The sequence below is a fragment of the Eptesicus fuscus genome, chromosome 4, assembly GCF_027574615.1.
Source record: "Eptesicus fuscus isolate TK198812 chromosome 4, DD_ASM_mEF_20220401, whole genome shotgun sequence".
Taxonomy (NCBI): Eukaryota; Metazoa; Chordata; class Mammalia; order Chiroptera; family Vespertilionidae; genus Eptesicus; species Eptesicus fuscus.
In genome coordinates, this window is record NC_072476.1 from 11,721,395 (window position 1) to 11,747,205 (window position 25,811).

Below are 25,811 nucleotides of genomic sequence, written 5' to 3' on the forward strand. Positions count from 1 at the left end.
GGATGCCGGGTATGTTCTGAAGGTACAGAAGAGGAAGAGCCAAAGGTAACGGGTTCCGGCCCAAGAAGCTGGAGGAAGGAGTTGCTCTCTGTATCTGAGATGAAGAAGGCTGTGAGGGGAGCAGGTTGGGGGTGCCCTGGACCCAGCTTTTGAGCCTTTGTGATCTGCTCAGCCATACCTGCTCCCAAGCCTTGGCTCCCAGCAAGAATGTCACAGCAATAGTGTGTCCCATCCCTGTAATCATAAAGCTCTGATCTCTGTCCCCCGTGTTTTAGCCTCTCCCTGGGCAAAGGGCCAGCCTTTGCCACGGCCTCCTCACCACTTTCACTGACCTGTTCTCCCAGGGGCGCTGGCTTCCACAGCATGCTACCCAGGTGACACAAATGGGCGGGACCAGTCAGCAGATAAGTTGCTCTTCCTCCCCTTGATGGACTGTCCCCAGCACATTTCTGGTCTTTCCTGAGTAGCCTGTGAGCCATTGTGGTCAGTTCAAGAACATACCACCTATATTTGCTCTCGCTTCATTTCCCTTATTCCCTAACTCGCTTCCCTGAAGTTTCACCCCCTAATAAAACTTAAACTTTGCCACAGACTCTTCCAGGGCAACCAGGTGAAGGAAGACAAGTGGAACTCTAGTCCAAGGGAAGGTTCTGGCTGGAGCTGTCAGCACAGTCCAATAGCATAGAGAAGAGCCATGATCATGTTCTGGGGCCTCTAAGGATCACAGGTTGGACAAGAGGAGGAAACCTGGAAGGGTGACCAGGAAGGGCCTGTAAAGGAACGAGGAGAAGGTCACATCCATTAGAAGCCTCGCTAGGAGGTGGGGACCTCGGTGTCTGAATTGGCCCTGTAAAGGGAGCAGTGACATGGGGACAGCTGGAGGGACAATGGGGTCAAGAGTTGATGTTTTTTAATATAGAAGAAAGTGCAGCGTGTTTGGGTGTTGATGCAAATGATTAAGGGGCAAATGGATGATGTAAGAGACCAAGACAGTTGCTGACAGGTGAGAAGTAGTAGGACTGGGTGCAGTTTAATGCACTTGACAGAAGGCTGGTGGGCAGCACCTCTGGCCACACCTGCCCCGGCATAGGTTTCCCAGGCGGCTGGGCCAGGCACCACCTTCTCTCGGCATAGATGCTATGACAGACCTGGATTCGAGTCCCAGTTCTTCACTTTATATGATCCAGAACTCAACCAGTCTGCCTATTAACCCCCTGAGAAATGGGGGTGATGACAGTTCCTACCCCCACAGGTCATTGTGAAGTACTTGGCACTGGAAATGCTCAACAAATGCAAACGTGTCTTATCATTGCCCTAGATCAGCGGTCGCCAACCTTTCGGACCTCACAGACCACCAGTTGGCGACCGCTGCCCTAGATAGAAACATAGGAGTCATCCGGCCTCCTGCTGGGCTGGGCTGGAAGGAACCTGAAAGAAGGGACATTAACTGGGGGCCTGGGGATCTATGGAAAAGACCCAGCAGTGGTACTAGGCTGAGAAGTCCCAGTTCGGCCAAACTCCTATCTCTTTGTTTCTCCCCACTCCTTGGCTCCAAACTAAATGTGTCAGTCACAGGTCAGTCCAGGAAACCCAGGAGTGTGGAAGGCTCAGAACAACCTTGGAATGACACCTGGCCACCCACAGGAAAGGAGCAGAGATGCCCCAACTCCCACTTACTATTTTTTAAAAATGAACTGCAATTGTTTTTAAAATATATTTTATTGACTTTTTACAGAGAGGAAGGGAGAGGGACAGAGGGTTAGAAACATCAATGAGAGAGAAACATCCGATCAGCTGCCTCCTGCACACCTCCTACTGGGGATGATTCTGGTCAAACCTGGGACCCCCTTCAGTCCACAGGCCAACGCTCTATCCACTGAGCCAAACCGGTCAGGGTCCCAACTCCCACTTATACTGGCCTGTGGGCTTTGCCCACCTGGACAAGTGCCCCTGGTAGCAGAGACCACTCTCCATGTCAGGTGGCTAGGACCCTCTGAAGGAGAAGCTAGGGTGCAGTGTGTGTGTGTGTGGGGGGGGGGGGGGCGGCAGGGGCTCATGGGGGGAAAGGCCCCAGTGACCAATCTTTGGTTTGCAGGGGACCAAGGCCAGGGAGCCCTGTTCCTATTCCCTGAGGGGGAAAGACACTAGAGCCATCTGGCCTCAGTTACACATTCATGAAAGGGCCCTGCTCAGAGGAGAGGCGCGGGTCAGGCCCCCTCTGTCCATCTGCCCGGCAACAGCAAAGGCGGAGCCCAGTGCCCGCCTGCACTGCTGACTCCTTGTGCGGGGCGGTGAAGGCCCAGCTCCTTGGCCCTGCCCCCTGATGGTGATCTGGTGAGTCCATCTTGGACCCGGGTCATGAAGCTGAGGGTTGGGGGCGGAAGGACAGCGGTCGGGAGGGACCAGAGGGCTCCAGCCTGGTGCGTGGACCAGTGAGGGGGTGCGGGCTCGGCCCCGCCCCGCGCGTCCCCGCCGCGGCCAGTGCGCGCTCCCGGGAGGCAGCAGAGGCAGCGGCAGCTCCAGCAGCGTTCGCAGCAGCCCCGGGCCATCCTGGGCAGGGCCGGCCGGCCTGACAGGCTGAGAGAGGGTGCCAGGGGTGCGCGCCCCGCTGGGGCCAGCCATGGAAGGAGCTTCGTTTGGCGCGGGCCGGGCGGGGGCCGCCCTAGACCCCGTGAGCTTCGTGAAGCGGCCCCAGACCCTGCTGCGGGTCGTGTCCTGGGTAAGTGGCCACTGTCCCGGTACCTGATCCCACCCGGTCCCTCGCCCTCATCCTCTTCCTCGCTGCCCCCTCCCTCGCGGGCCGCAGGTTGGGGTGACATCACCGTGCTGGGCGCGCCCACCTGGGGCGGGGGAGGGGGCTGGCGGCGACAGCCTGGGACCTTGAGCGGTCACTTCCCGCTGTCCCCCATCCCCAATGCCTCCTTAGGCCCAACAGTCCCCTTCCTCAGCCCTCGCTCCGTTTTTCCTGTCTCATGACCTAGAAGCAGGCACAGGGGTGGGGACGGGATTCACGGAGGGGCTCCGGGAGCTGAGAGAATCTGGCACAGCCTCCCCCTGCTTCTGCACTCACATCCTCCAGGCTCCATCCAAGGGAGCTGGCCCTTCCCAGGCCCCCCAGTTGCAACTGTGAGTGGGGGTGGGGGGTGATCAGGGATCCTCTGGGTGGGGCAGCCAGATGGGGCTCTACTTTCGGGATGGTTGACTGGTGGTGGTGAGGGAGGGGCAGATTTTAGGGGCAGTCTAGCTTATCAGGGCGTCCCTAGCCTTGCTTGGTGGCCTGCTCCTCCTTAATACTTCTCCAGGTAGGAGAGATGGAGGTGAGGTGCTGAGATCTGGGTTTTGTCCAGCCAGTAACGGCTGGTAGCTACACCTACTCGCTGGTCTTACGTAGGGCAGTGCCCAGTGTAGGGCAGGGGGTTGCCACCTTCCGGGTGGAGTGACTCTGGGCAGACCAGGATACAGGAACCCTACCTTCAGGTCCCAGCTCTGGTTCGATCTGTGTACCACTCCGGGGGTGGGTCTAAATCCTGCACCTCAGTTTCCCTCTTGACTCTATCTCTAGGAACTAGGGTGGGAAAGGAGAGAAGTGAAGTTGAAATGCGAGATCTTTTTTTTTTTTTTAGAAACCGGTTTGCCCAGAGCTAAAAGAGCAGCATCTGGCTTAAAATGATCATGGTCTAGAATTTTAAAATAAAACGACTGTGTTTCACCTCCTACCGGCCTCCCAGCCCATGTGGGGACAGGGTGCTGATGTTGGACTGAACCCCAGAGGTCAATCCTCTCGCCTTTTGAGCCCAAACACGTATAGTCATGTGGGGTCATCATCACTTGAGTGCCCACCAAGTGTAGAATGCTGGATGGACATTATTTCTCTGTCCCCAACACCCCATTAGCTGGGCCTGTTAATTACATGTGATATGCTAAGAACCAGGGCCACACAGCTTCTGAATGCTGAGGGCAGGCAGGTTCCATTCTTTGCAGCTGTCCCTCTGTTGTGCCCCCTACACCCTGGCCTCTCTCTCCTGGCTCCACACCTACCTCCCCCAGCACCGCCGGCTCAAGCCTGGAATCACACTCTGGAGGCTCCTGTTCCCACACTCTGGAGTGGGCCGAGCGGGTGAGGAGACACTACGCCCCCCACGCAGAGCAGAAGACCCAGCTCGAATATCAGCCCCTGCTCTTATCAGCAATGCGACCTCAGACAAATCACTTCACCTGTTGGAGCCCCAATTTCCTCGTCTGTAAAGGGAGTAAGAACAAGGAAGGGCACCTTCGTGGTTTTCCGGGAGGATTCTATGAGCGAACACACACAGAGCAGCAGTTTTAAGCACGGTGTCTGGGCATAGGAGATGCTGACTAAACGGTGCACGTGGTCCATGATTACTAAATACCTGGGGAGGTCTGAAGGGAAGGGTGCTGAAGACCCTCACCCAGAGACGCACCCCGTGCCGCCAGGGAAGGCAGGGACAGAGCCCAGGGCGTGGCCGCTCGGGCGGGCCAGCCCCAGGCCTGAGCACCACCCGCCCCGCAGGTATTCTCCATCGCCGTCTTCGGGCCCATCGTCAACGAGGGCTACGTGAACTCCGACGCCGGCCCGGAGCTGCGCTGCGTCTTCAACGGGAACGCAGGTGCCTGTCGCTTCGGCGTCACGCTCGGCCTCGGCGCCTTCCTCGCCTGCGCCGCCTTCCTGCTGCTCGACCTGCGCTTCCAGCAGATCAGCAGCGTCCGCGACCGGCGGCGCGCGGTGCTGCTGGACCTGGGCTTCTCAGGTGGGCGTGGCCGAGCCGGGGGCGGCCCGCGGGGGCGGCGCGGGCTGGGGCGGGGCCTCCGGAGGGCGTGCGGGGCGGTGCGGGGCGGTGCGGGGCGGGGCGGGGCTGGATGGGAAAGGGGCAGGTCCGGCGGGGCTTCCGTGCGTCCTGACGCCCGATCCCCGAGTGGTTAGATGGGGTCCCCCAGGGGAGCTCCCTAACCCTACCGCCGCCCGCCTGCCGCAGGGCTCTGGTCCTTCTTGTGGTTCGTGGGCTTCTGCTTCCTCACCAACCAGTGGCAGCGCACGGCGCCCGGGCCGGCCACCGTGCAGGCGGGAGACGCAGCGCGGGCCGCCATCGCCTTCAGCTTCTTCTCCATCCTCAGCTGGGTGAGTGCGGCCTGCGGGCGGTGAGGGCCGGGCCGGCAGACCGGGGCCAGGCCGGTGTCCGCTCTAGCTGACTTCGGGCTCCTCTTCAGGTGGCGCTCACCGTGAAGGCCCTGCAGCGGTTCCGCCTAGGCACCGACATGTCGCTCTTTGCCACCGAACAGCTGGGCACCGGGGCGGGCCAGGACTACCCCGGCTACCCAGTGGGCAGCGGTGTGGAGGGCACCGAGACCTACCAGAGCCCGCCCTTCACCGAGACCCTGGACACCAGCCCCAAAGGGTACCAGGTGCCCGCCTACTAGTGGCTGGCAAGCCCAGACCAGGGCTGGAAGGCTGCCCCACCGATGCAAGGCCCAAGGCCTCCTGGGACCTCCCTCAGGTCCTGCTGGCCCAACTCCAGGGATGGAGGGGTGGCCACTGTGGGCTGTCTGGGGCCAAGAGAGGGTAGCCCCCAGGGTGCCTGGGCTGTACCCTCGAGTTCCTCCGGTACCTTTAATCTCCAGCCTCCAGTGGATCAGCCTGGGCAGGGAGCCATTCCCCTCATGAGGCAGCCAGCCCGGGGCTCACCTGTCCACTCTGGCATCAGGGATCCAGCTGCCCTCCATTGCCAGGTGCAGAGCCTGTCCCAGACTGGGGGCAGGAATACTGCCCCCACCCCCATGCCATGACCCAGGGAGCATGGCCACTGCTCCCTGTCCCATGTCCCCGTGGGTAGTGACAGTCCTTGTTCCTGTCATGTTGGTTCACCCTGTGGGGCCATGTGCTCTGTCTGGAGCCTCCTTCCATTTCCTCTCACCTGCTCACGAGAGTAGCCTGGTCCTCTCCATGTTGTGATTGTGGTCAAGTTTTCAAGTTTCAACTGATAGTTTCCCACAAGCAGCCCCTCTCTGTGGTCCCTGCTGCTCGACCCAGCCCCTCCATGCCTTGGCCCAGGCCTCTGCCTGGGTGTGGGTGATTCTGGCCAGGGAAGGCACAAGATGGCTATAGGCCGGGCACCAACCCTCTCCCAGCCCTTCAGTAAGGGCGGCTAGGGACACCTGTGTGCCTGGCAAGACAAGCCTCTTTCGAAGACAGAGGCTCCATGGTGCCCTGGAGACAGCCATTCCATGCAAACCCCTTTACCTTGGCTTCCTGAACCAGTCCTTCAACTCCCTACCCTGCACCCCATTTTAAGACCCAGTTTAAGGTTGAGGTCCCTCTGCATAGCTGACTACTCATGCATTGCTCGAAGCTGGCTTTTCACATTATACCAGATGTGGTTGCCACATTTCATTCTTACAGACAGATGCCTCTGGAGTTGCAGTTGAATGACAACCCTGTACATTGTAGCATAGATCAATTATGTGTGGATATTTAAGTGAACATGTTTACAATTTTTTGTATATATGGATCTCTCCCTCCCTCCTCTGAAAGAACAATCCGTGATTGTGTATTTTCAGTGTCCCATGTTCCAACTGCAACTTCTTTACAATAAAAACTAAATGAGTTTACTGTGCCATAGACACTCTTGGACTCATTCCTATCCCTGCCCCTCCTGGTAGCAAAGGCTGGGCTCTGAAGGGCACCGGGGCCCAGGATCTAGGAAGAGGCAGGGAGATGGAAGCCAGGCTGATCTCCATAATCTGGGGGTTCCAGGTCCATCAGCCTTCACCACACATCTCACTGGTCTAGAACTGGATTGCTCAGAGCAGGCTCTCTGAAATGCTGGGGGGATCCCAATCCCTTTTATCTCTGTGCACGGGTGGGGTCCCTTGGCCTGGCCGGTGATCGGGGCCTATTGGGGGGGCCGGCTGGCTGGGGGAGGGGCCACGAGAGGTTGGCTGGCTAGGCCTCCCCTCCCATCGGGGTCAATGGGGGGGGGGAGGGACCATGAGAGGTTGGCCGGTTTGGGGTTGGGGACCTCCGGAGGTTGGCTGGCTGCCCCCTCACCCTCATGGGGGCCGATCTGGGGAGCTGGCCGGGGGGGAGGGACCTCAGGAGGTTGGCCAGCCTGGGGGGAGACCTCAGGAGGTTGGCCAGCCTGGGAAAGGACCGTGGGAAGTTGGCCGGCTGGCGGAGGGGCGGGACCATGGGAGGTAGCCAGCCGCGGGAGGTTGGCTGTGGGAGCGCACTGACCACCAGGGGCAGCTTCTGCATTGAGCGTCTGCCCCCTGGTGGTCAGTGTGCATCATAGCAACCAGTCGACCAATTGTTTGGTTGTTTAGTGGTTCAGTCGCTTAGGCTTTTATATATATATAGACTAGGGGCCCAGTGCATGAATTTGTGTACCTTGAAAGGTACTGTGGGCTGCGAGGCTGCAGGGGCACAGGGGCAGGTCAGCCTTTTATTATATATGATGATGATACTAGCAGTACTAAATATTTCTTGTGGTAGTAGATCTTTAGAATATCTTTCATCAGTGGATGGATGTCAACTTTGAATCTTTATGTTATTCCCATGTTTTGTTTTGTTTTATGTTTTTATTGTTTTTAGAGAAAGAGGGAGAGTGATAGAAACATGGATGAGAAAAACATCCATTGTCTGCCTCCTGCACACTCCCTACTGAGGACCAAGCCCAAAACTCAGGCATGTGTCCTGACCTGGAATCAAACTGGGGATCTCTTGGTGCAAGGGTCAACACTCGACCATTGGGCCACACTGGCCAGCCCCATGTTCTTGAAAGATAGTTTTATATAAATGTCATTTTCTTAGAACTTTAAAGGTATTTCTCTAGTAATTTTTAGGATCTTATGTTGCTGAGAGCAGTGATAACAGTACAATTTGCATTCCTTTGTAAGTTGTTACTTTAGTAAATTTTTTTTCTAAGTTGTGTCTTTAAACATTTTTTAAGACGTGGCTTGAAAACATTATCCTTAGTGCTTGTTTGTATTTTTATATTTCTTCAATGCATGGGGAAAAGTCATGATTCTCCAATGGCCCCTTCTCACCACCTTCTGCCCCTGGGACCTATCAGGTGTATCATGCAGCTTCCAGAGCCACATTGCATGACCAATTGTCCTTTGGAGGTTTCCCCAGCTTGGTCTTATTTATTTTTAAAAAATATATATTTTTATTAATTTCAGAGAGGAAGGGAGAGGGAGATAGAAACACCATGGTTAGAGAGAATCATTGATCTGCTGCCTCCTGCACATCCCCTACTGGGGATCAAGCCTACAACCTGGGCTTGTGCCCTGACTGGGAATTGAACCATGACCTCCTGGTCCATAGGTTGATGCTCAACCACCAAGCCACACTAGCTAGGCAGTCTTGTTTACTTTTGAACCTATTTTTATGTCAGTTTTTCATTTCTAAGATTTCTTATTGGTTAGTAACCTCCTGGTTAAGTGAAGCAGTTAAGATCCACCTCTGGAGCTGGAATGGAATGCTGGCTTTGCCACATTCAAGCTTGGTCATCTTGGACTAGTCTCTTAATTTGTCTGTGCCTTGGATTCTCCTCTGTAAAAGGATAATAGATAATAACATAGGGTGGGATGATAACGTGTAAATACATTGAGTGGCCAGATTATGATGACCACCCCATCAGTACTTCGTTGGGCCACCTTTTGCCTTCAATGCTGCGGCGATTCTTCTTGGCATTGACTCCACGAGATGTTGAAAGGTGATGCGAGGAATCTGACACCATGCCTGGGGATGAATAGCACTGTCCAGTTCTGTGAGATTTGATGGTTGTAGAACCAGTGCCTGATGGCTTTTAACTTCGTCCCACAAATGCTCAATTGGATTGAGATCTGGTGATTGTGGGGGCCACCTAAGCAAGGTAAAGTCTCCCTCATGTTCTTGAAACCACTCCTGCACAATACGAGCACCGTGGCATGGCGCATTGTCTTGTTGGAAGAAGCCATCTCCATTGGGATACGCCATCAGCATGATAGGATGAACTTGATCAGCAATGATACTTAGGTATGTTGTGCTATTCAGACGTTGTTCCACACCAATTAAAGGACCCAAATCATGCCAGGAAAAGATGCCCCAAACCATAACACTGCCCTCACCAGCTTGAAGGGTTGTACTCATGCATGTGGGGTGCATGCTTTTTTGCTGTTTCCTCGAAATTCTCACTCTGCCATCTGCATGATGCAACTGGAAATGTGATTCATCTGACCACATGACTTTTTTCCAATGCTTGACTGTCCAATCCTTGTGTTCCTGTGTGAATTGGAGACGTTTTATCTTGGTAACTGCAGACAGCAAAGGTGTTCGAACAGGCCTTCAGCTTCCGTATCCCATACGATGCAGTGTATGGCTAATATGCCTACAAATGTCAGGTGGTCATAATAACCTGGCCACTCAGTGTACATGTTAATACTTGTAAAGAGCCCAAAAGAGTGCTTTTCACACAGCCAGAATTAACGTGTCACCTGGTATTATTATGGGTTTTGCTTAAGAATAGGTATTTTTGCCCTAGCTGGTTTGGCTCAGTGGATAGAGCGTCGGCCTGCAGACTGAAGGGTCCTGGGTTCGATTCCAGCCAAGGGCACATGCCTGGGTTGCAGGCTCGATCCTCAGTAGGGGGCTTGTAGGAGGCGGCCAATCAATGATTCTCTCTCGTTGATGTTTCTCTCATCTCTCTCTTCCTCTCTGAAGTTAATAAAAATGTATTTTACTAGTAAAAAAAATAGGTATTTTCAATATTGTTAACATGATATTCCAATGTCCACATTGCTCTTCTGTGGGGTTGGTTGTACTCAGGTCTGCAACGAGGGCACTATGAGAGGCTTGTGTGTGGTGGGAAGTGGTGGCCTCTGGTCCATGGCCATCACCGAGAAACATTGCTCGTCCCAGCCCTTGGCGGACAAGCAGTACCGTCCAAGTCCTCAGCTTCAGGCAGGCAGTGGTAATGCAGCCTTGTGGCTCTGGCCTGGCTCCTCTAGAGGCCACTGACTTTGGCCTTCATACTATTGGTGCTTTTAGAAAGGCATCTCCATTTCTTCTCACTTAAAGACATTTCCTTTGCCTTATTGGAATGTGTTTAGAACTTTTTCCTATTTATGTGTTTGGGACAGAAAAGGGAGATTTCAGTATGTGTCTGGTCCCCACCCAAATTTTCACAAATTACTTTCTCACAGTATTTCAGTTGTGCCCCTCCCCCCGTTTCTAAATTGTTCTTGAAGTTCACCTTTAGTAGCTCTTTCACCCTGTGTTTCCCCCCCACCACCACCCATCTTTGCATGTAAACCTTGTGTCTGTATGCCTCTCACGTTCTGGAAGTACAGGTTTACTGGGTACAAAATGTAGTTGTCAAGCAGTGGCTGTCTACTCCTGGAAGGCTTGGGCAGTGCTAGACCTCCAGGATTGCGGTCTCTTGGTTGGCTTCTGCTTCCTGTATGGAAAGCCCAGCTGCCCAGCTCTCCCCACAGACCTTCTTCTATTGGCCGACCACCATGTAAAGACTCAGAGTTCCCCTCACTACTGAGTGACCTCAGAAGGCAGAGAAACTCAGAATGCCAGCTATGTGCATTATTGCAAAATAAATTTATTTAAAGATAAACTGTTTTATAAAAGGTCAGAAGCAATTTGAGATCAGCTTCTTGTAGAAAGATTTAACTTCAAGTAGCACAATTTTGTGTCTGCTTTTAATCCTGAACACTCTTGAATCATGAAACAGCCAACTGTTTACATAACACACTCAATATCTTACTCCTGCACCAGTGGCCCCACAGCTTCAGGCTTGGGGGGCAAGGTGCTGCAGCCCCCAGGGTCAGAAGGTCCTAGATCGGGCCACTGTGGCCACTGCCTCTGACAACATGGACAAGTCCCGGCATCCTGGCCCTTTCTTCCCCTGGCACCTTCCAAAATCATGAGATACAAACCAAGACTGGCCCACCACTGAGGCAGGGGTATCTACCCAGTTCCCAGCAGGAAACCTGCCTAACTGTGCTGATATGAAGTGGGCTGTCCTTGTGACCCCTGGTGGGCCGGCCAACCAAAGGGCCTGAGCAGGTGGCCTCAACAGGGCCTTTCCTGGCTGGCTGTCAGCCCAGGAGGAAGAGCAGGGACAAAGGAGGCTCATGGTTGTGGCCGTTCCTGCCCACATAGCGGGAGCTATGTGAGGGTCCTGGCAACAGCTTGCAGGGAGGGGAAGTCGTCATCCCCGGCAGTGTGCAGAGCCTGGTGGCTGCGGAAGTCACCATTTGCAAGTACCTGCTGGCAGGTGGGGCACACACAGCAGTCCAGGTCTGCCTGCTGGGTGCTGGCTTGCCATGCATTCTTCTTATTCTTCTTGGCCTTGGTGCCAGGCAGTCTCTCCTGGCCTCGAAAGTCCGTGTGTGCAGACAGCAGCTCCTGCTGCTTGGCTGTGTCGGGCAGAAGCACCAGCAGCTCATTGAAGATCTTCTGAAAGTTCTCCCCAAGCAGGTCCCGACAGCTCTTATAATACTGGGCTGCGGAGATCACGCCCTGCCACCGAGAGCCAGACCCAGTCACCGCTGGCCCAGGCCTAGGCCCCAGGTTGCAGGCTGTACTCCCACCCCCCGCTGCCTCCCTCCACCAGCCTGACCTTTCTAAATTCTCCTGAGTGACTTTTGAACTCGCTAAAGCGGGCTTCGTCACTCTGCAGAAAGTCCTTGATGGACTGGATGAGCTGCAGGTTCCTCTCCCGGAAGTTCTCGGGGACCAGGTAGGTCTGGGGTGCTGATGTCAGCCTGGGTCTGGGGGTCAGGAGGTGGGAGGCTTCAGTCTTTGGGGTTGCTGAAAGTGAGGGCACTCTTCCCTGGCCCCTAGGGGCAGGAGGCCAGGCAGCCTGCCACACTTACGCTTTTGTGGTGGTGGTAGTGCTGGGGACGCAGGCTGGGTGGGGGCTGGGCAGGCCAGAGAAGCCAGGGGGTGGCTTGCTGACTTGGGGCACCAGACCTGGTGGAGGTGGGGGTGGAGTGCCCTTCAGGAGCACCACAGTGCTGAAGCCTGCGGGGGTGGCACACCAAGACCCAGGTAATGACCCTCACTGGCCGGGAACTGCCAGGCCTTGTTCCTCGCATCCCACAGGCTGCCCAGCTCACCCAGGTCAGGCTTCTATCCACAGACCACACTTCCCCTGAAGAGCAGGCTCAGAGCCTGATGATGCTGAGCCAGCACACTTATTGCGCTGCCTTGTAGCAAATGCTGGCCTAAGTTAACTCACTTGCCCCTGTCTTGAGAGGGTGCTAGGATTGCTCAATTTTACATGGAGAAAAGGGACACAGAGAGGTTAAGTGGTGGTCCAAGGTCATGCTCATCACAGATGGAGCATCTGCATCCAGAGTTAGAGTGTGTTTCTGAGACAGCTGAAAACCTCTGCACAGGCTTACCTCTCCCCCGTGTCTAGCTGTATAATATAACCTCGGACTGGGGGGGAACCTCGGACTGGGGGGGGGGGGAAGGCGGGAGGGCAGGGGGCTCCAGTCTGACCCTACTACCCCAACCCCTTCCCAGATGTTCAGAAGCAGGCCTGAGCCAGGTGCACCTACCTGGGGGAGGGGGCATCCTAGGCAGGCAGGGACCTCCAAGCGCTGGAAAGTCTTCCTGAGGCGTGGGGCAAGGGAGGGGCCCCAGGGGCCGTGGGAGCCCCGGGGGTTCCTTGGGGACACTCCAAGCAGGGGCTGGCCCCTCTGTGTGTCCATTGACGATGACAGCGACTGGCCCCTCAGCTCTGCCCATGGGGGCCGGGGGGGCTTGCTCAGCCCCAGGGGGCCCATCTTTTTCAGAGGGCAGTGACAGGGGTGATGTGGCACCCAGCTTCTCAGAGCCCACCTTCTTCTTCTTGCCAACTTTGGTGAAGGTCTGGGTCGAGGCCAGTGCTAGCAGGGAGGAGACGGCAACTGTGGTGGGCACGCTCCGCAGCTCCTGGGTGGTGAGGCCAGTGCGGCTATCCTCCTCTTCCTCTTCCTCTGGGGGGGGCAGCCCTCCCTTTTTGTTGCCCTTACCCCCCTTCCCAGCCTTCCTGGGGGGTTGACTGCCCCCACCAGCAGCCTGGGCCCCTGGGGTGGTTTGCACCACCTTCTTGCTGCCACTGCTATTCCAGGCAGAGATGAGGCTGGTGGGGGCTGTGCTGGGTTTGGAGGTGGAGGACACCAGGGCAGGGAAGTCATCCTCCTGGAAGGTGCTCCTGCCCCTGGTAGGAACAGGGTACACCAGTGCCAGCCCCACTGGGCCCAGGGCTGTTGCCGTGGAGCAGGAGGAAGAAGAGGTGCAGAGACTGGGGAAATCTTCATCCTTGAGCTTCGAAGTGGAGGGCGGAAGGGTGCTGAGCCCAGGGAGGGGAGAGGGGTCAGCGGCCTGCCAGGCCCTGGACTGCCCCGTACCCACCCTCCATGAGAACCACACTTCTGCCCCAGTTCATGTGCATATACCTCAGGTGTGTGGCCCCTGCTGCTGAGCTGTTGGCTGGGAAGGCCTCTTGGCTTACGGGACCATTTGTCGAGGCTTCCTTGGGGCCTACAAGACACAAAAGGACCCTATGTCAGGGCTGACCAATATTGAGGGGGCAGGAGCAGGCCTTCTGGGGTGACCAAGGAGCTTCCCAGGTGGCTCCCAGGCACAGGCAGAGCTGCCTGCAGGCAGGGCCAGCTCACCTGGGCCTTCACCCTGAGTCCGTAGCAGGCGCCGGGGCCCTCGGGGCTCTTCGGCTCCCCACATCCCTGCCTCCTCCTTCTTGAGCCTGCTGCCCTCCTCCCGGTCCTTGCTCCTGTGTATCTCCTGCTGCTGCTGCGTGGCCACCGAGGCCCGGATGGCAGCTGCCACTTCTCGGTCCTCTTCTTCCCTGAGATGGGGAGGCCTTCAGACTGGGCAAGGCCCTGGACTACAGTGATGTGCAGGGCAAGGGGCTCGGGAGGGACCTTGTCCTTAGGAAGCCTGGTCACCAGGAGGTGCCAGGATGTAGGCCTAAGGCCAGCAGTCAGTGCAGGTCCACCCTCCCTGGCCACAAGAGGGAGCTGTGGAGCAGTTTTTCCATCAGCCTTAGGCTGTGGCTACAGGCAGCACCTGGGCTCAGTGCTCTGGGATAGCATTTGGGGTCCCGAGAGGCCTGGATCCTGCAGGGCATCCAGGGCAGCCCCCCCGCCTGAGCATGTGCCTGCGGCACTGGTGTTTCATAGCACAGCTGCAGTGAACCTCCAAGTGACACAGACACCTCTCACCCACCCAACCTGCAGGTCCTGGTGTCTGGCCGGAACTAGAGGAAAGAAGAGAAAACATCTGCTCACTGAAGACAACGAGCAGATCCTATTACCATGTCCAGGACACCAGGTGCCAGAAGGCCAGAGTCCTCTAACTCTTGTGCCTGTTCCTAGCCCAGCTGTGGGCCTCTGCCATCGCAGCAGTAGTGCCAGAAGAATGTCGGCAGCATGCAAATCCTCCCACCTCTTGTACCTCCAGCTTCCTCGGCGGCTCTGCTGGGCTCCACGGCCACTGGCCCGGCCTGCTCGGCCCTGGCGGTTGTACCTGTCCACCTCCTCATAGTCCTCGCCACTGACGGTTCCTATGGCCAGCACACAGTTTGTCACGGGCCCAGGCCAGGCTGATGCTAGTGCTCTCTGGCTTGTATAGCAGAGGCTTCCCTGCCCCCACAGCATGTGAGCTCAAGGGACAAGCTCAGACACCTAAAGGGTTCCATACTTCTATGGCCTGGGTACCATGTCAGAGCAAGAAGTGGACTTGCAGAAGGATCCGGGCCTGCCAGCCGCACAGCCTCAGGACAGAACCCACACACAGCAGGTGCTCAACAATCTTCCAACCCGGGGAGAGTCCCAGGGACCCCAGAATAGCAGACCCAAGATGCTGGGGGAAATGGCCAGGAAAAAGAGCTCCCTGTAGTCATAGCGTGCTCAGAGAAGCAGGCTCAACAGGAATCCCTTGTCCCCACTGACACATGAAAGGTTGAATCAGGACTGGGTCTGAGGCCTCCAGAGAAGGAAAATGTAAACCCTGCCTTGGGACCATCAGGCTGGAGCCCTTGGGAGCCCTGCTTGGCAGAGGGGAGGCCCTGCTCACCTTCGTTCCGGCGAGAATGTCGTGGCGTGTAGCTGAATTGCAGGTCTATCTGGCGGTTCTGGCGGGCCTCAGCGCGGCTCCGACTGTGGCAGGCTGTCCTGTGGGCCTTGAGGTCGATCTCGGTGCGGAACGCATGGGTGAACTGCTCAGTACTGCAGCGGCCCTCCTCACACAGGAAGTGCTTCTCCCGGAAGTGCTCACGCAGATAAGCATAGTCGCTGACAGTGTCAGCAGGAGCCCTGTCAGCCCCACCACCCAACCAGTGGCCTCTGCCCAGCTTGCTCCGGGTGTCCTAGGGGCCACCCCATGCTGTCCCGCTCCCACCTGTAGTAGTCTTGGGCTCCATCCGAGTCACAGAAGTGGCAGAAGTAGTGGTCTCGACGCAGGTGCTTTAGCAGCTCATCGTTGTCTAGGTAGCGCTCATCGCAGAACTTACAGAGCGGGTGCCCACGGTGCGATGTGTCATCGGGGTCTCCCTGCATGCGGTGCCGCGCCAGATCCTTGCGCGAGTACCACTTGCGCTCATATGTAAAGATCTGCAAGGAATGGGGCTGGGTACAGGGTGCAGGCTCCCAGCCCTTCCCACAGCCCAACTATGGAGAGGTGCTAGCTCTACCCCAGTTACCTGGTGGGCCTACGTAGTCACTGGGAGCCCCTCCCTGCCTGGGCTGTGTGCAGCCTGAGCTCACACAGGAAGCACTCTGTGAGGCAAGAGAACTGGGAGGATGCTGGGGACTCCAGGGTCTGGCCTGTCCAGAGTCAGAGACAGCAACCAGCCTCTCACAGCTGTTTGGCTAAGCCCCTCCATACCACCCCCTCTACAGAGCCTGGCCACCATCTACCTCTGCCTGGGACTCTCCCTGTGTCCCTGAGAGCCCCAGATGGGGACTGTGAGGGTAGGGCGCACCTTGAGGTGTTTGAGGCACAGCTTGCAACAGAAGAGTTCATGCTGCTTCCTCATGTGCTGCTCCAGGTCCCCGAAGAGGCCGAAAGGTGGCAGCTCAGGGCACCTCGGGCACTCATGCTGCAGCAGCTGCCTAGGAGACACCAAGAGCCCCCCGCCCCCCACAGACACGCAGTGTAGCCATCTGGAGCAAGCACTGGCACCTCCTTACAGCCCCTTGCTCCATGCCTCTGCAGATTCCCTGGAGCAGGAGCCAGAACAGACACTCCCACCCGTGCCCTCCATGGCTCTGACCTTTGAGTCAGATGATGCTGGGCATGGGGTCAGAAACTGCTCCCTGCCAAGCAAGGCCTCAAGATGGGATTAGATCTATGATCCAGGAGAATAACCCCTGTGTCAGGGGCACAAGATAAGCCCATACAGGGGGCTGGGGTCAGAAGCCCAGGTTCTAGCCAAGCTAGGGGCTGCCCCTCACCTGAAAGACTTAAGACTACCCCCTGACAACTATATCCCTTTGTGGGGTTTTCCCACCATGGGCTAAGAGCCTGACTTGCAGGAGCTTTTGTGCACCTTGAAAGACTCCAGAAAGCAGGTGCTGGGTGCTATGCCAGGAGCACTGTCCCTGATTTCACCTCCTGCCCCCATCTCTATCCACCTAAGGAGGGGTGTTGTGTCTCCAGTTACAAGAGAGGAAACGGAGGACAGGAACCCAGCCACCTGGCCTTTGACATCCATGCTGCACCAAGTGCCCCCACTCCGTGAGGGTTTTGGGGAGCACAGGAGGTGACAGAGATGTGCCCATGCCTGCCACAAAGTGCCCCACAGATGCAGGCTGGCCATAGACCCTAGGAGCCCGAATTGATGCTTCCTTTCTCACCTGTACAAGGCATACACTTTCCCATCAGCAAAATAGATGTCATACTTCTTCTCATGCTGTAGCTGGTGGATGGGGATAGTGGCAAAGGCAGGAAGCTTCTTCCCGAAGACCACCTGGAACCGAAAGTGAGAGGGCCTAGTGAGCAAGGCAGTGGAGGATACAATCAGGCTGAGAAGAAAGAAAGGGCGCTCAAGGCTCCCCTGGGAAGCCAGAGGCAGGCCCCTCTCCTCACCTGCAGTTCATGAACTTGGGGTTGCTGGGACAGAAACGAAATGCCCAGCCTCGCCACCAGGAGGCGACTGGCTCCCCACTCATTCACGACCAAGCCAACACCTGGACAGACAGAGGCTGCTCACAGGCAGGGACCCCCAGGGTAGTGACAGGGATTTAATCACGCAAGGGTTGAGCACAGGACAGTTTTCATGAGGAGAGACAGAGTCCAAAAGCAGGTAAGGAAATAACAAATGCTGCCAGGCCAGGATGGGTCAGGTGCCTGTGTGTCAGGGCCTGGCCACCCTGTGTCCACTCATAATGTTTCCATGATGCCACAGGAGAGGAGGGGCTCCTCCATGGGACGCAGTCATGGCCCAGGCTATTCTTGCCCAGCTTCCTACTTGTTAACTGGCCTGTCTGTAGGAGCCAAAGGGACAAGCTGGTATGCACGGGGCTTGTACAGCAGAGGCTTCCCTGCCCCACAGCATGTGAGCTCAAGGCGAACCTACCAGCTCAGCAACTCCTCAGGGGTCTCCCAACACTCACTCTTGGATAAAACCTGCGGGCCTGCTCTGCCCTTCCACAGACCCCTGCACTGGACCAGACCCCTGTCCCAGTGTCAGGCCTCCCTTATCCTCCAGCCCCCCTTTCTCTCTGGCCCCTACTTCCCTCCCTTGGGTCAAGACGCCAGCCTGTCTCCTCCCCATGCCCCTTCCTGCTCCACCACTGTCCTCCCAGCCTGGAGCTGATTGCTGGCCTCAGTTCCGAGTCCTCACCAACACACTGGGGATGGAGGGATCTTCACACTAAGAAAGGTCACGGCAAGGTCACCCCTTTATGTTTAGGCTCAGCCAGGATGTCTGGGACCAGAATGGCCATGAACCTGGGAAAGTACAGGACTGGCTAGGGAGAGCGGGTGCCCACTCTGTCCCCCAGCAGCAGGGTAGTTAAAACTGGTTCCTGGGGTAAGGAGCCCAGGAGCTCAGCCTCCACCTCTGAGGACACGCTGGAGAGTAGGGGTGGGAGGAGGAGGCTGACACCCAAGTCTTCCCCCTACTCTGCCCCCACAAGAGCTCAAAGGAGGTGTTATGGCCCAGCCACACCCATTCTGGGGGGTGTGGGGTTGAGCAGGGCCCCATAGACTTTCCTCCCCTGGCCCTCTCCCCAGGCACTGCCCTCTGCCACATGCTGAGCTAGAGTGGAGCCTCGTCTCAGCGGAGCTCCCATGTCCTCAGGGGGGAGTTGTGGCTCCACCACTAAAGGGTTACCCTCCACACCTCTCCCCCGCTTATCCTCAAGCCTGGACCTCAAGCTGGAGTCTTCTTATGGGATTTGCCCTCCTATGGCAAGCCCATGCCCAGCCCTGCCTTCTGAGTCCTCCCAAGAGTGCCTTTCCAGCCCGGACGCCAGTGTCTGAAGGCCCAGGGCTGAGAGCCAGGCAGGATGCTGCTGGAGGAGCTATCCGCCAAATGAGGTGCCATAGCTAGGCTGAGGCAACACAGGCTGCAGATTTAGGAGCTCTAGCATCTGCCTGCAAGGTGGCCAGGCAAGCAACCTGCAAGAGAATCCTTGAGGCTGCCAAGAAATACCCAAGCATAACAGACTTAGCAGAGGAAAGACTTTGTTCCCCAGAAAAAACCAGTGTTGGGATGCCCCATCACACCACTTCCCTGCTCCAGCATCCTCTTTTCAGCGGCCAGCTCCCATCTACTGTGAGTGGTGTCTCCCTGGGCTGCAGGCACCTTTGCCATGGACAGAGGCGAGGTGCAGGTCTCAAGACCAATCAACAGGCTGCTTGGGTAGGTGTCTGTCCCTCCTGAGTAGTCTGGTGGGACAGCCCAGGCTGGGCACATTTGAGCCAGGCCAGAAGGGAGATACTAGGTTGGCTCAGGAAGGGACTGGAACCATAGGAAAAGGCTTGGGAAAGGAAAGTGACTGTGGGCATGGCTAGGGTTTTATGAGAATAAAGGTGGCAGGTTTGGAGTGGGGAAATGCTAATTACCCCTCCCAGACAAACTGTGAGACTGGACTCTTCCCCACCCCCAAGGCCTGCACCAGAGACTGAGCCCAGCAATGAGCAGACGAGAGGATGGCAGTGTGTCTGGTATGGCTAATATCCCTGGTCCCCAGCAGAGGATGAGGCAAGTGGTAAGATTGAATGGCTGGACAAGGACAAGGGCATGGTGGCCTGGCCAGGGATGGGCAGGAATTCACCAGGGGTCCAACAAATGTGGCCCAAGACCTACCCACTCTGGTGATCACCTGAAGGAAGGGGGTCATGGGTCCAAGGACAAAGGCCAGGCCAGGTCTGGACACCTGAGGATGGGCCATCTTGGGCAGCCCCTGGGTAGGCGAAACAGTGATTGACCAAGGAGGAAAGTGCACCCCTGGCTAGGCCCAGGGTGGCCAGGCTAGTCCCTGAGAGGAAGGGGGAGATGGGGGTGACAGAGCTCACATTGGAGCACTCCACAGGGATGAGACAGGGGCCTTGCTGCTCCCCACTCCCAGTATGCAGTGAGCACTTAGTAAGAGTGAGTCACGAGAGGAAAGGTGCTGCCAGCAGTGACCACTAGCAAGAGTAAGCCAGATGGTGAGGGGTGGGCAGTGACGATGGCCGTGAGCAAGGGAGAAAATATAGTATGGGCCCCTGGGGATTGTCCCACCTAGAGAGTACAGGCACCAGAGGAGCCCAGATGATGACAATCTTAGAGGAGGTCCAGGACCAAGGTGGTGAGGAGGAGGCACCAAAACCAGAAAAGTATGACCTGAGTCAGCAGAACCTGCCTTTAGACACCCCCCTTCCTGCCTGTGAAATGGGGGCGGGGCTGTATTAGGTGGCCTACAGGGCCCCTCCTAGCTCAGACCCATCCCACTTTGCAGAGTAGTCCCATTAAGTCTCTTTGACATCACTGGGGATCAGGGCAAGGTGGAGAGCAATGCAAGAATCATCTTTTGGAAGAAGTTACCTTGAGAAAGATGCCATCAGGGGGACGTGACATCAGTTTCAACCTGTATGCACTGAGCCTCCACCCTGAGCACCTGCCAGCAATCTAGATTGATCTGGCTCCTCGCCTGACCAGCAGCTGCAGGACTATGCTGCATCTGCTCTTCCCATGCCTGCCCCCACAGGCCGGCACAGGGAAGCACCCTGTCAAGGTGCAGGAATTCACCAGCAACTAGAGCTGGACTGTTTCACATAGCATCTTGGCACACTTTCCTCCCAGGTGTTTTTCAAAGAGTTAGTCCCATAAGGGAGGGCAGAGCTGAGGCAGGTTCCCGGGCTGGGGGTTGCTGGGGGATTCCCAAATTGGTATGGGACACAGGAATTGAGAGGACATTGTAGAGCTCAACAGGGAACAGGAAGGGTTAGGGCAAAGCTGCAAGTTCAGAGTGGGAGTGCCTTGGCCGGTGTGGCTCAGTTGGTTGAGCATCATTCGGTGCACCGAGGGGTCACCGGTTAAATCCCTGGTCAGGGTGCATACAGGAGTCAACCGTAACATGTTTCTCTTTCTTCCCCTCCCCTTTACTCTCTCTAAAAATCAATTTTTAAAATATTATAAGAAAAGAGTGAAAATGAAGCAGGATGGAGAGGAGCATCATCTCCCCAAACTTCCCGGGACACCCTCCTGCTGCTGAGCAATTTGGGGCAGGCCTGAGAAGGCTAGGGTCAGCCAGGGTCATCTGATGCCAAACCACACAGCTGGACCCTGCTGACAGCTCATGTCAACACGCCCTTGCCACAAAGCACTTGGGGAGGGCATGGATCCCACAGGAGTGAGAGACCAGATGTTGGTTACAGTAAACAAACATAGGTATCAGCTCACTTCTGATGAGACCAGCAGTGCCCATGACCATGGTCTCCTCAGCACCATCTTTCCTGGATGGAAGCTACAGGTGTGCTGGGAAACCTAGCCACTGAAGAAGAGTTTCATCATGCTACTCAAGACTGGCTGGCAGGGCAGGCCCTGGCAAAGCTGGGAGGTGCCCTCTGAGTAAGCCCATAGTTCCCCGACTGCCCACACCCCACATCTCTCCCAGACCCAGTCCATCTCTGTCCACCCCATTACAGACTGACAGCATCCCCGAGTGTCTTTTTCTGATAGGGCACAAAGTAGGTGCCCACAGAGTACTCACGAGTTACAGAAGCCACTTGTCTCCTTTAACATCAATGACTACTTTAAAGAAGAAAAAAGAAGAAACCTACCCCCCAACAGTGTCGTTTCTGCTTCATTTCCAGGAATACAAAGTCAGAGTCCCTGGCAGATGTCACCAGCCCAAGCTTTCCATGAACAAACCAGGGAAATTTCACAACGCTGGAAGCAAACAGATCTCAAAGGGCAGCAAACCATGGGAGCCACAGCTAGGTGCTCCCAGCCAGCAGCTGGCATAGTGGGGGAGCAGGGGGGAGCTCCCTGACGCCCTCTGACCCTTCCAGGGCTTCCCAGTCAGGACAGACTCAGAAACTCCCCCCTTCACTAGAGAGCTGAATGAGCCCCCCAGTGGGAACTGGCAAGGAGGAAAACTTCATGGTGTTCTCCATCCACCCAAGCACCCTGAGGAGACTTCAATGGTTCTGTCTTCCCCTCTGGTGGGCAGGTCTGAGTGCTACCTCCACCCAATGGATGAAAAATGCCAGTCTCAGTACCGTGGGCTGGGGTGGGGTGGGGTGGGCCAGGAACATAGCCAGGCTGGAAAAGCCACGTTTGACCCTGTGTTTCCAAAACAGATTGCCTCTGGAGGTGCCCACTTGCCCTGTCTCCTCCACCAGAATGGAGACTCCTGAGGAATAAACTCCAGAAGACGAGCAGGTCAAGTTCTTACTCTGACCATACTCATGTCTATGGCCCGACAAGAATTCCCGGGGTATAGAGGTTAGGGAACCACTCCCTCTTCAATCCAACTCTGCCACCTTCGGCGTCCGGCCCCAGACGACCCATAGTAGGCCGCACGGTCAGGACACTGCCCCGGGTGGCCCGCCAGGCCTCTCTTTTGGAAACAGGCGCCATCAGGCCGGCGGGTGGACACCAGGAAGGAAAGTCTCCTTCCGGATGCCGTATGCCCGCCGCCCGGTGCCGCCCCGCCCGGCCGCGCCCCCGTGACCGCCCCGGCGCCCCGAACGCGCGGTCCGGCGGCCGCGACGCACCTGGCGCAGCTCCTCGCGGCACACGGCACAGTATCGCTGTTCGCACAGCACCCGCATCTTGGTGGAGCAGCGGTAGCACACCGGGTGGTCGCAGCGGCCCAGCGCCGTGGCCTCCAGATCCCCGCAGCACAGCACGCAGCTCCCGCCGCCCCTTTCGGGCGCCACCGTCGCCGTCTCCAGGGCCGCGCGCCGACTGTCGGCGTCTGCCCCCGCCGCCATGGTAAGGGCTCCGGCCCCCTCCCGGCCGGCGCGGCGCCGCCAGTCTCCTGGCGGGCCCGCCCCTTCCGGAGCTACGTCACCGCCCCGCCCAACAACGGCCCAGCCCGGCGGAAGTGCAGGAGCGACTTCCGCCCCAGAGAACCGCCGGTTGGAGTAGCACTTCTGACGTCGGGTGCTCTGGCCCCAGCGAACATCTCGGAGGTCTCCGCTCATCTCTCCCCGGACCTTTTTTTCGGCCGCCCTCTCCAGGGGCTCCACCCAGGGGCTCCATTCATTAAGGCTGCCAGTGTCAAAATTTGTGAAAGAGACCTCAACCTAGACAGAATTGAGAGGCGTGAAGGGGGCGCTCTCACACGCTATATCAGGGGAGGCCTGCGGGAGGAACTCTAGAGTTACAACAGAGCTCTATGGTCGTTTCAGCCCCGCCCCTTAACTTCCGGTGCCCTTTCCTAAAGCACTTTCTCCATCCTTTCTCGGCCGAAAATGCACGTGGCTCACCAAGTCTGTAAGTTCTTGAGTTGCAACCCTTCCTTTTCCCTGAATAAATCCTTTTTGGTGATGAAATGCCTGGTCGGCTTTTTTTTACCGACGAATTTTGGGGGCTCTCGGAATCCAGAGAGGAGACCCCGATTGCTTCGGCCTGAGGGGCAAACCGGTGCTGGCGCCCATAGAGCTGTCTCGAGTATCACTGTCTCCTTTCCAATTCAGGAGCTGGAAAGGGTAAGTCTTCTCTCGGAACTGTACTTCTGCTTCCTGTTCTGGAGCTTTTCAAGCTTTATTCTGGAACTGTTTTGAGTGTTTTGCTTTGATTAAAGGTCTCGTTTGTTCGTGAGCTAGTTTGGTACTCTGGCCAGACTCCCTAAGGGGAATCAGACTGCTGCTAGGGGCTGTACCCTTTGTTACTCAGCCTTGGATTGTTTCTTCCTAGAACAGACTGTCACCACTAAAGAATTTGCTTTTTAAAAAGCCTTTGGCCAGGACTCTCTGTGATCAAGCTGTTCTGAAGTGAGATTGGCTGCAGGTTGCTTGAGCTGTTTTAGACTATTGTGAGCCCTTGCTCTAAAGAAAAGCCTCTGAAAATGGGGTGTCAGTTATCTAAATATTTTCAGAATGCCCTTCCTAAAGGCACTCCGCCTGAAATTATTACGTTTAAAAGTCTCAGTCACTCTTTATGTGCATATTTAACTAAATGGGCTTGTCTGACCAAAAGTACAAAAGTAATTAAGAGTATCAGTGGCGCCCAGCTGTTGTGGTTCTGTGGTTGGGCATCACCCATGCACCAAGAGGTCATAGGTTGGATTCCCGGTCAGGGAATATGCCCGGGTTGCGGGCTCATCGCCAGTAGGGGGCGTGCAAGAGGCAGCCCTTCTATTATTTCTCTCTAAAAAAAATAAAAATCAATAGACACATTTTTTTTTTTTTAATAAGAGTATCAGTGGCCATTTTGGGGAACCTTTGAGATTCTCAAACTTTTCTTAAAAACGATTGGACATTCCAAGCGCTAAAATTGGCAAAGATAAATGAAATGTTATTTTGAAACTTTAAACGTTACCAAGAATTTGAAATTGCCTCATTGTGCAATAAAGTTTGAGACTTAACTGAGGATACTGAACTTCCAAAGAGAGAGAACATGGCTTCCTCGCCTCCAGCATTTTCTTGTCCTTCCCCCCTTTACCCCCACCCCTACCCCAACTCCTTTGCCTCAGGCTCTTCTCCATATTCTCCTCTGAGGCCATCTGGCCTTCCACTATCAGCTTCTTTGCTTTCGACTCTACCTCTGGTGCCTTTCTTCTCTGAATTTCAAGTTCAGCCCTCTGAGGATCCTAATAGACCTCAAGCTTCATATGTTCCTTGGACTAAAGCTGAATTATGAGCCTTAATGAGAGAATTTCCTAAAGCAACTGAGGACCCTCAAACATCTGTTGAAGAGTTTGACAGTTACTCAAACCTACCAGCCTGTGTTTCCCAGTTTATAATCAGCTAGTTCAGTGGTCAGCAAACCGAGGCTCAAGAGCCACATGCAGCTCTTTGGCCCCTTGAGTTTTTAGCAAAGGCCAGCTTAGGAGTACCCTAATTAAGTTAATAACAATGTACCTACCTATATAGTTTCAGTTTAAAAAATTGGCTCTCAAAAGAAATTTCAATCGTTGTACTGTTGATATTTGGCTCTGTTGACTAAAGAGTTTGCCGACCACTTAGCTATTTCATTTGCTAGTCATTGAGGACCAGTCTCAGCATTGGATGAGATTGGCCCGCAACCCAGGCATGTGCCCTGACCAGGAATCAAATCTGCAACCTTTTGGGTGCAGGGGATGGCACCCAACCAACCGAGCCACACCAGCCAGAGCAAGACTGCTAAGAATTTTTATTTTCAGCTTCGGCAAATGAAGGCCCCTATACAAAAACAAAAGCCTCCTAGATTCTTCTGTTACTGCAAAGAGCCGGGACATTGTAAAAGAATTGTTGCAAATTTTGGCGCTTCAGGTGCCTCCAGCCTTCCCAGAGTCTTCCTAATCGCCAGTAATGTGGCTCTGAGAACTACTAGGTCTTCTTCCCAATCCTCCCTCTTAATCGGCTTGGAGAAACTTTTCTCCAGATTGGCCATGAATCATTGTCCTAAGCCCAACCCACTGCTATAAAGCAGCTTCAGAGTAATAAAACAGTTCTAATTGTGGGATTTTAAACCTCAATAGGTTTCTGAATCTATTCCTTTTGTTTATGCCTTTTAAGAGATACACACGCTTTTTTATTTTAAAGATTTTTAAAATTGATTTTTAGAGAGACAGAGAGAGAGAAACATTTATGCAAGAGGGAAACATTGGTCAGCTGCTTCCTGCACACACACACAAACTAGGGATTGAGCCCTCAACCCTGGCATGTGCCCTGACTAGGAATCAAACTAACAATCCTTCAGTGCACAGGATGACACCAACCAACTGAGCCACACTGACCAGGGCAGCCTTCTTTGTACCTCTGTTTGTTTTAAAGTAGTTTTTATTTGGATTTTTTTCCCCCCAGAGAGAAACATCAATTTATTGTTCCTCCCATTTATACATTCATTGGTTGATCATGTGCCCTTTCCCAGGATTGAAACCGCAACCTTAGTGCATCAGGACGATGCTCCAACCAACTGAGATACCTGGCCAGGTCCCTATTCATTTATTAACCTAGGGAAGTGTCCTGCCAGAATTTCTTTCTCCTGAAAGGGGAAAATAATTCTAGAATTTGACAGTAGCTGTCAAAATAGTTAATCAGGTGAACTAATTGACCCTTCAGCATCTTTTATTTGCTCTGACCATACTGTAACTGAATCTAGGAACCCTGATGATTTGTCCCTATTGGACTAGCTGCCATCCTC

General features: G+C 55.3%; 2 protein-coding genes across 5 annotated transcripts; one reads left to right on the top strand and one right to left on the bottom strand.

Moving 5' to 3' along the window:
• Window positions 1-2,453: 2,453 nt before the first annotated feature.
• On the top strand, window positions 2,454-6,624 carry SYNGR3 (synaptogyrin 3). Its single transcript, XM_054714226.1, has 4 exons — window positions 2,454-2,719; window positions 4,532-4,769; window positions 4,995-5,137; window positions 5,227-6,624. The coding sequence occupies exons 1-4, from the start codon at window positions 2,621-2,623 to the stop codon at window positions 5,434-5,436; spliced, it is 690 nt and encodes a 229-aa protein (XP_054570201.1). The 5' UTR covers window positions 2,454-2,620; the 3' UTR covers window positions 5,437-6,624.
• A 3,963-nt stretch (window positions 6,625-10,587) lies between these two features.
• On the bottom strand, window positions 10,588-22,554 carry ZNF598 (zinc finger protein 598, E3 ubiquitin ligase). 4 transcript variants are annotated; one of them, XM_028152955.2, is made up of 12 exons: window positions 22,235-22,554; window positions 16,879-16,991; window positions 16,005-16,134; window positions 15,422-15,633; window positions 15,098-15,315; window positions 14,477-14,585; window positions 13,681-13,868; window positions 13,459-13,543; window positions 12,577-13,352; window positions 11,887-12,034; window positions 11,631-11,781; window positions 10,588-11,530 (listed from the first exon to the last, which is right to left on the bottom strand). In XM_028152955.2, the coding sequence occupies exons 1-12, from the start codon at window positions 22,451-22,453 to the stop codon at window positions 11,177-11,179; spliced, it is 2,703 nt and encodes a 900-aa protein (XP_028008756.2). In that variant the 5' UTR covers window positions 22,454-22,554; the 3' UTR covers window positions 10,588-11,176. The 4 variants fall into 4 exon arrangements, with proteins under 4 accessions (XP_028008756.2, XP_028008755.2, XP_054570578.1 ...); XM_028152954.2 differs by having other exon boundaries at window positions 14,468-14,585; window positions 22,235-22,544; XM_054714603.1 differs by lacking the exon at window positions 22,235-22,554 and adding an exon at window positions 21,296-21,337 and having other exon boundaries at window positions 14,468-14,585.
• Between the last annotated feature and the right edge of the window lie 3,257 nt (window positions 22,555-25,811).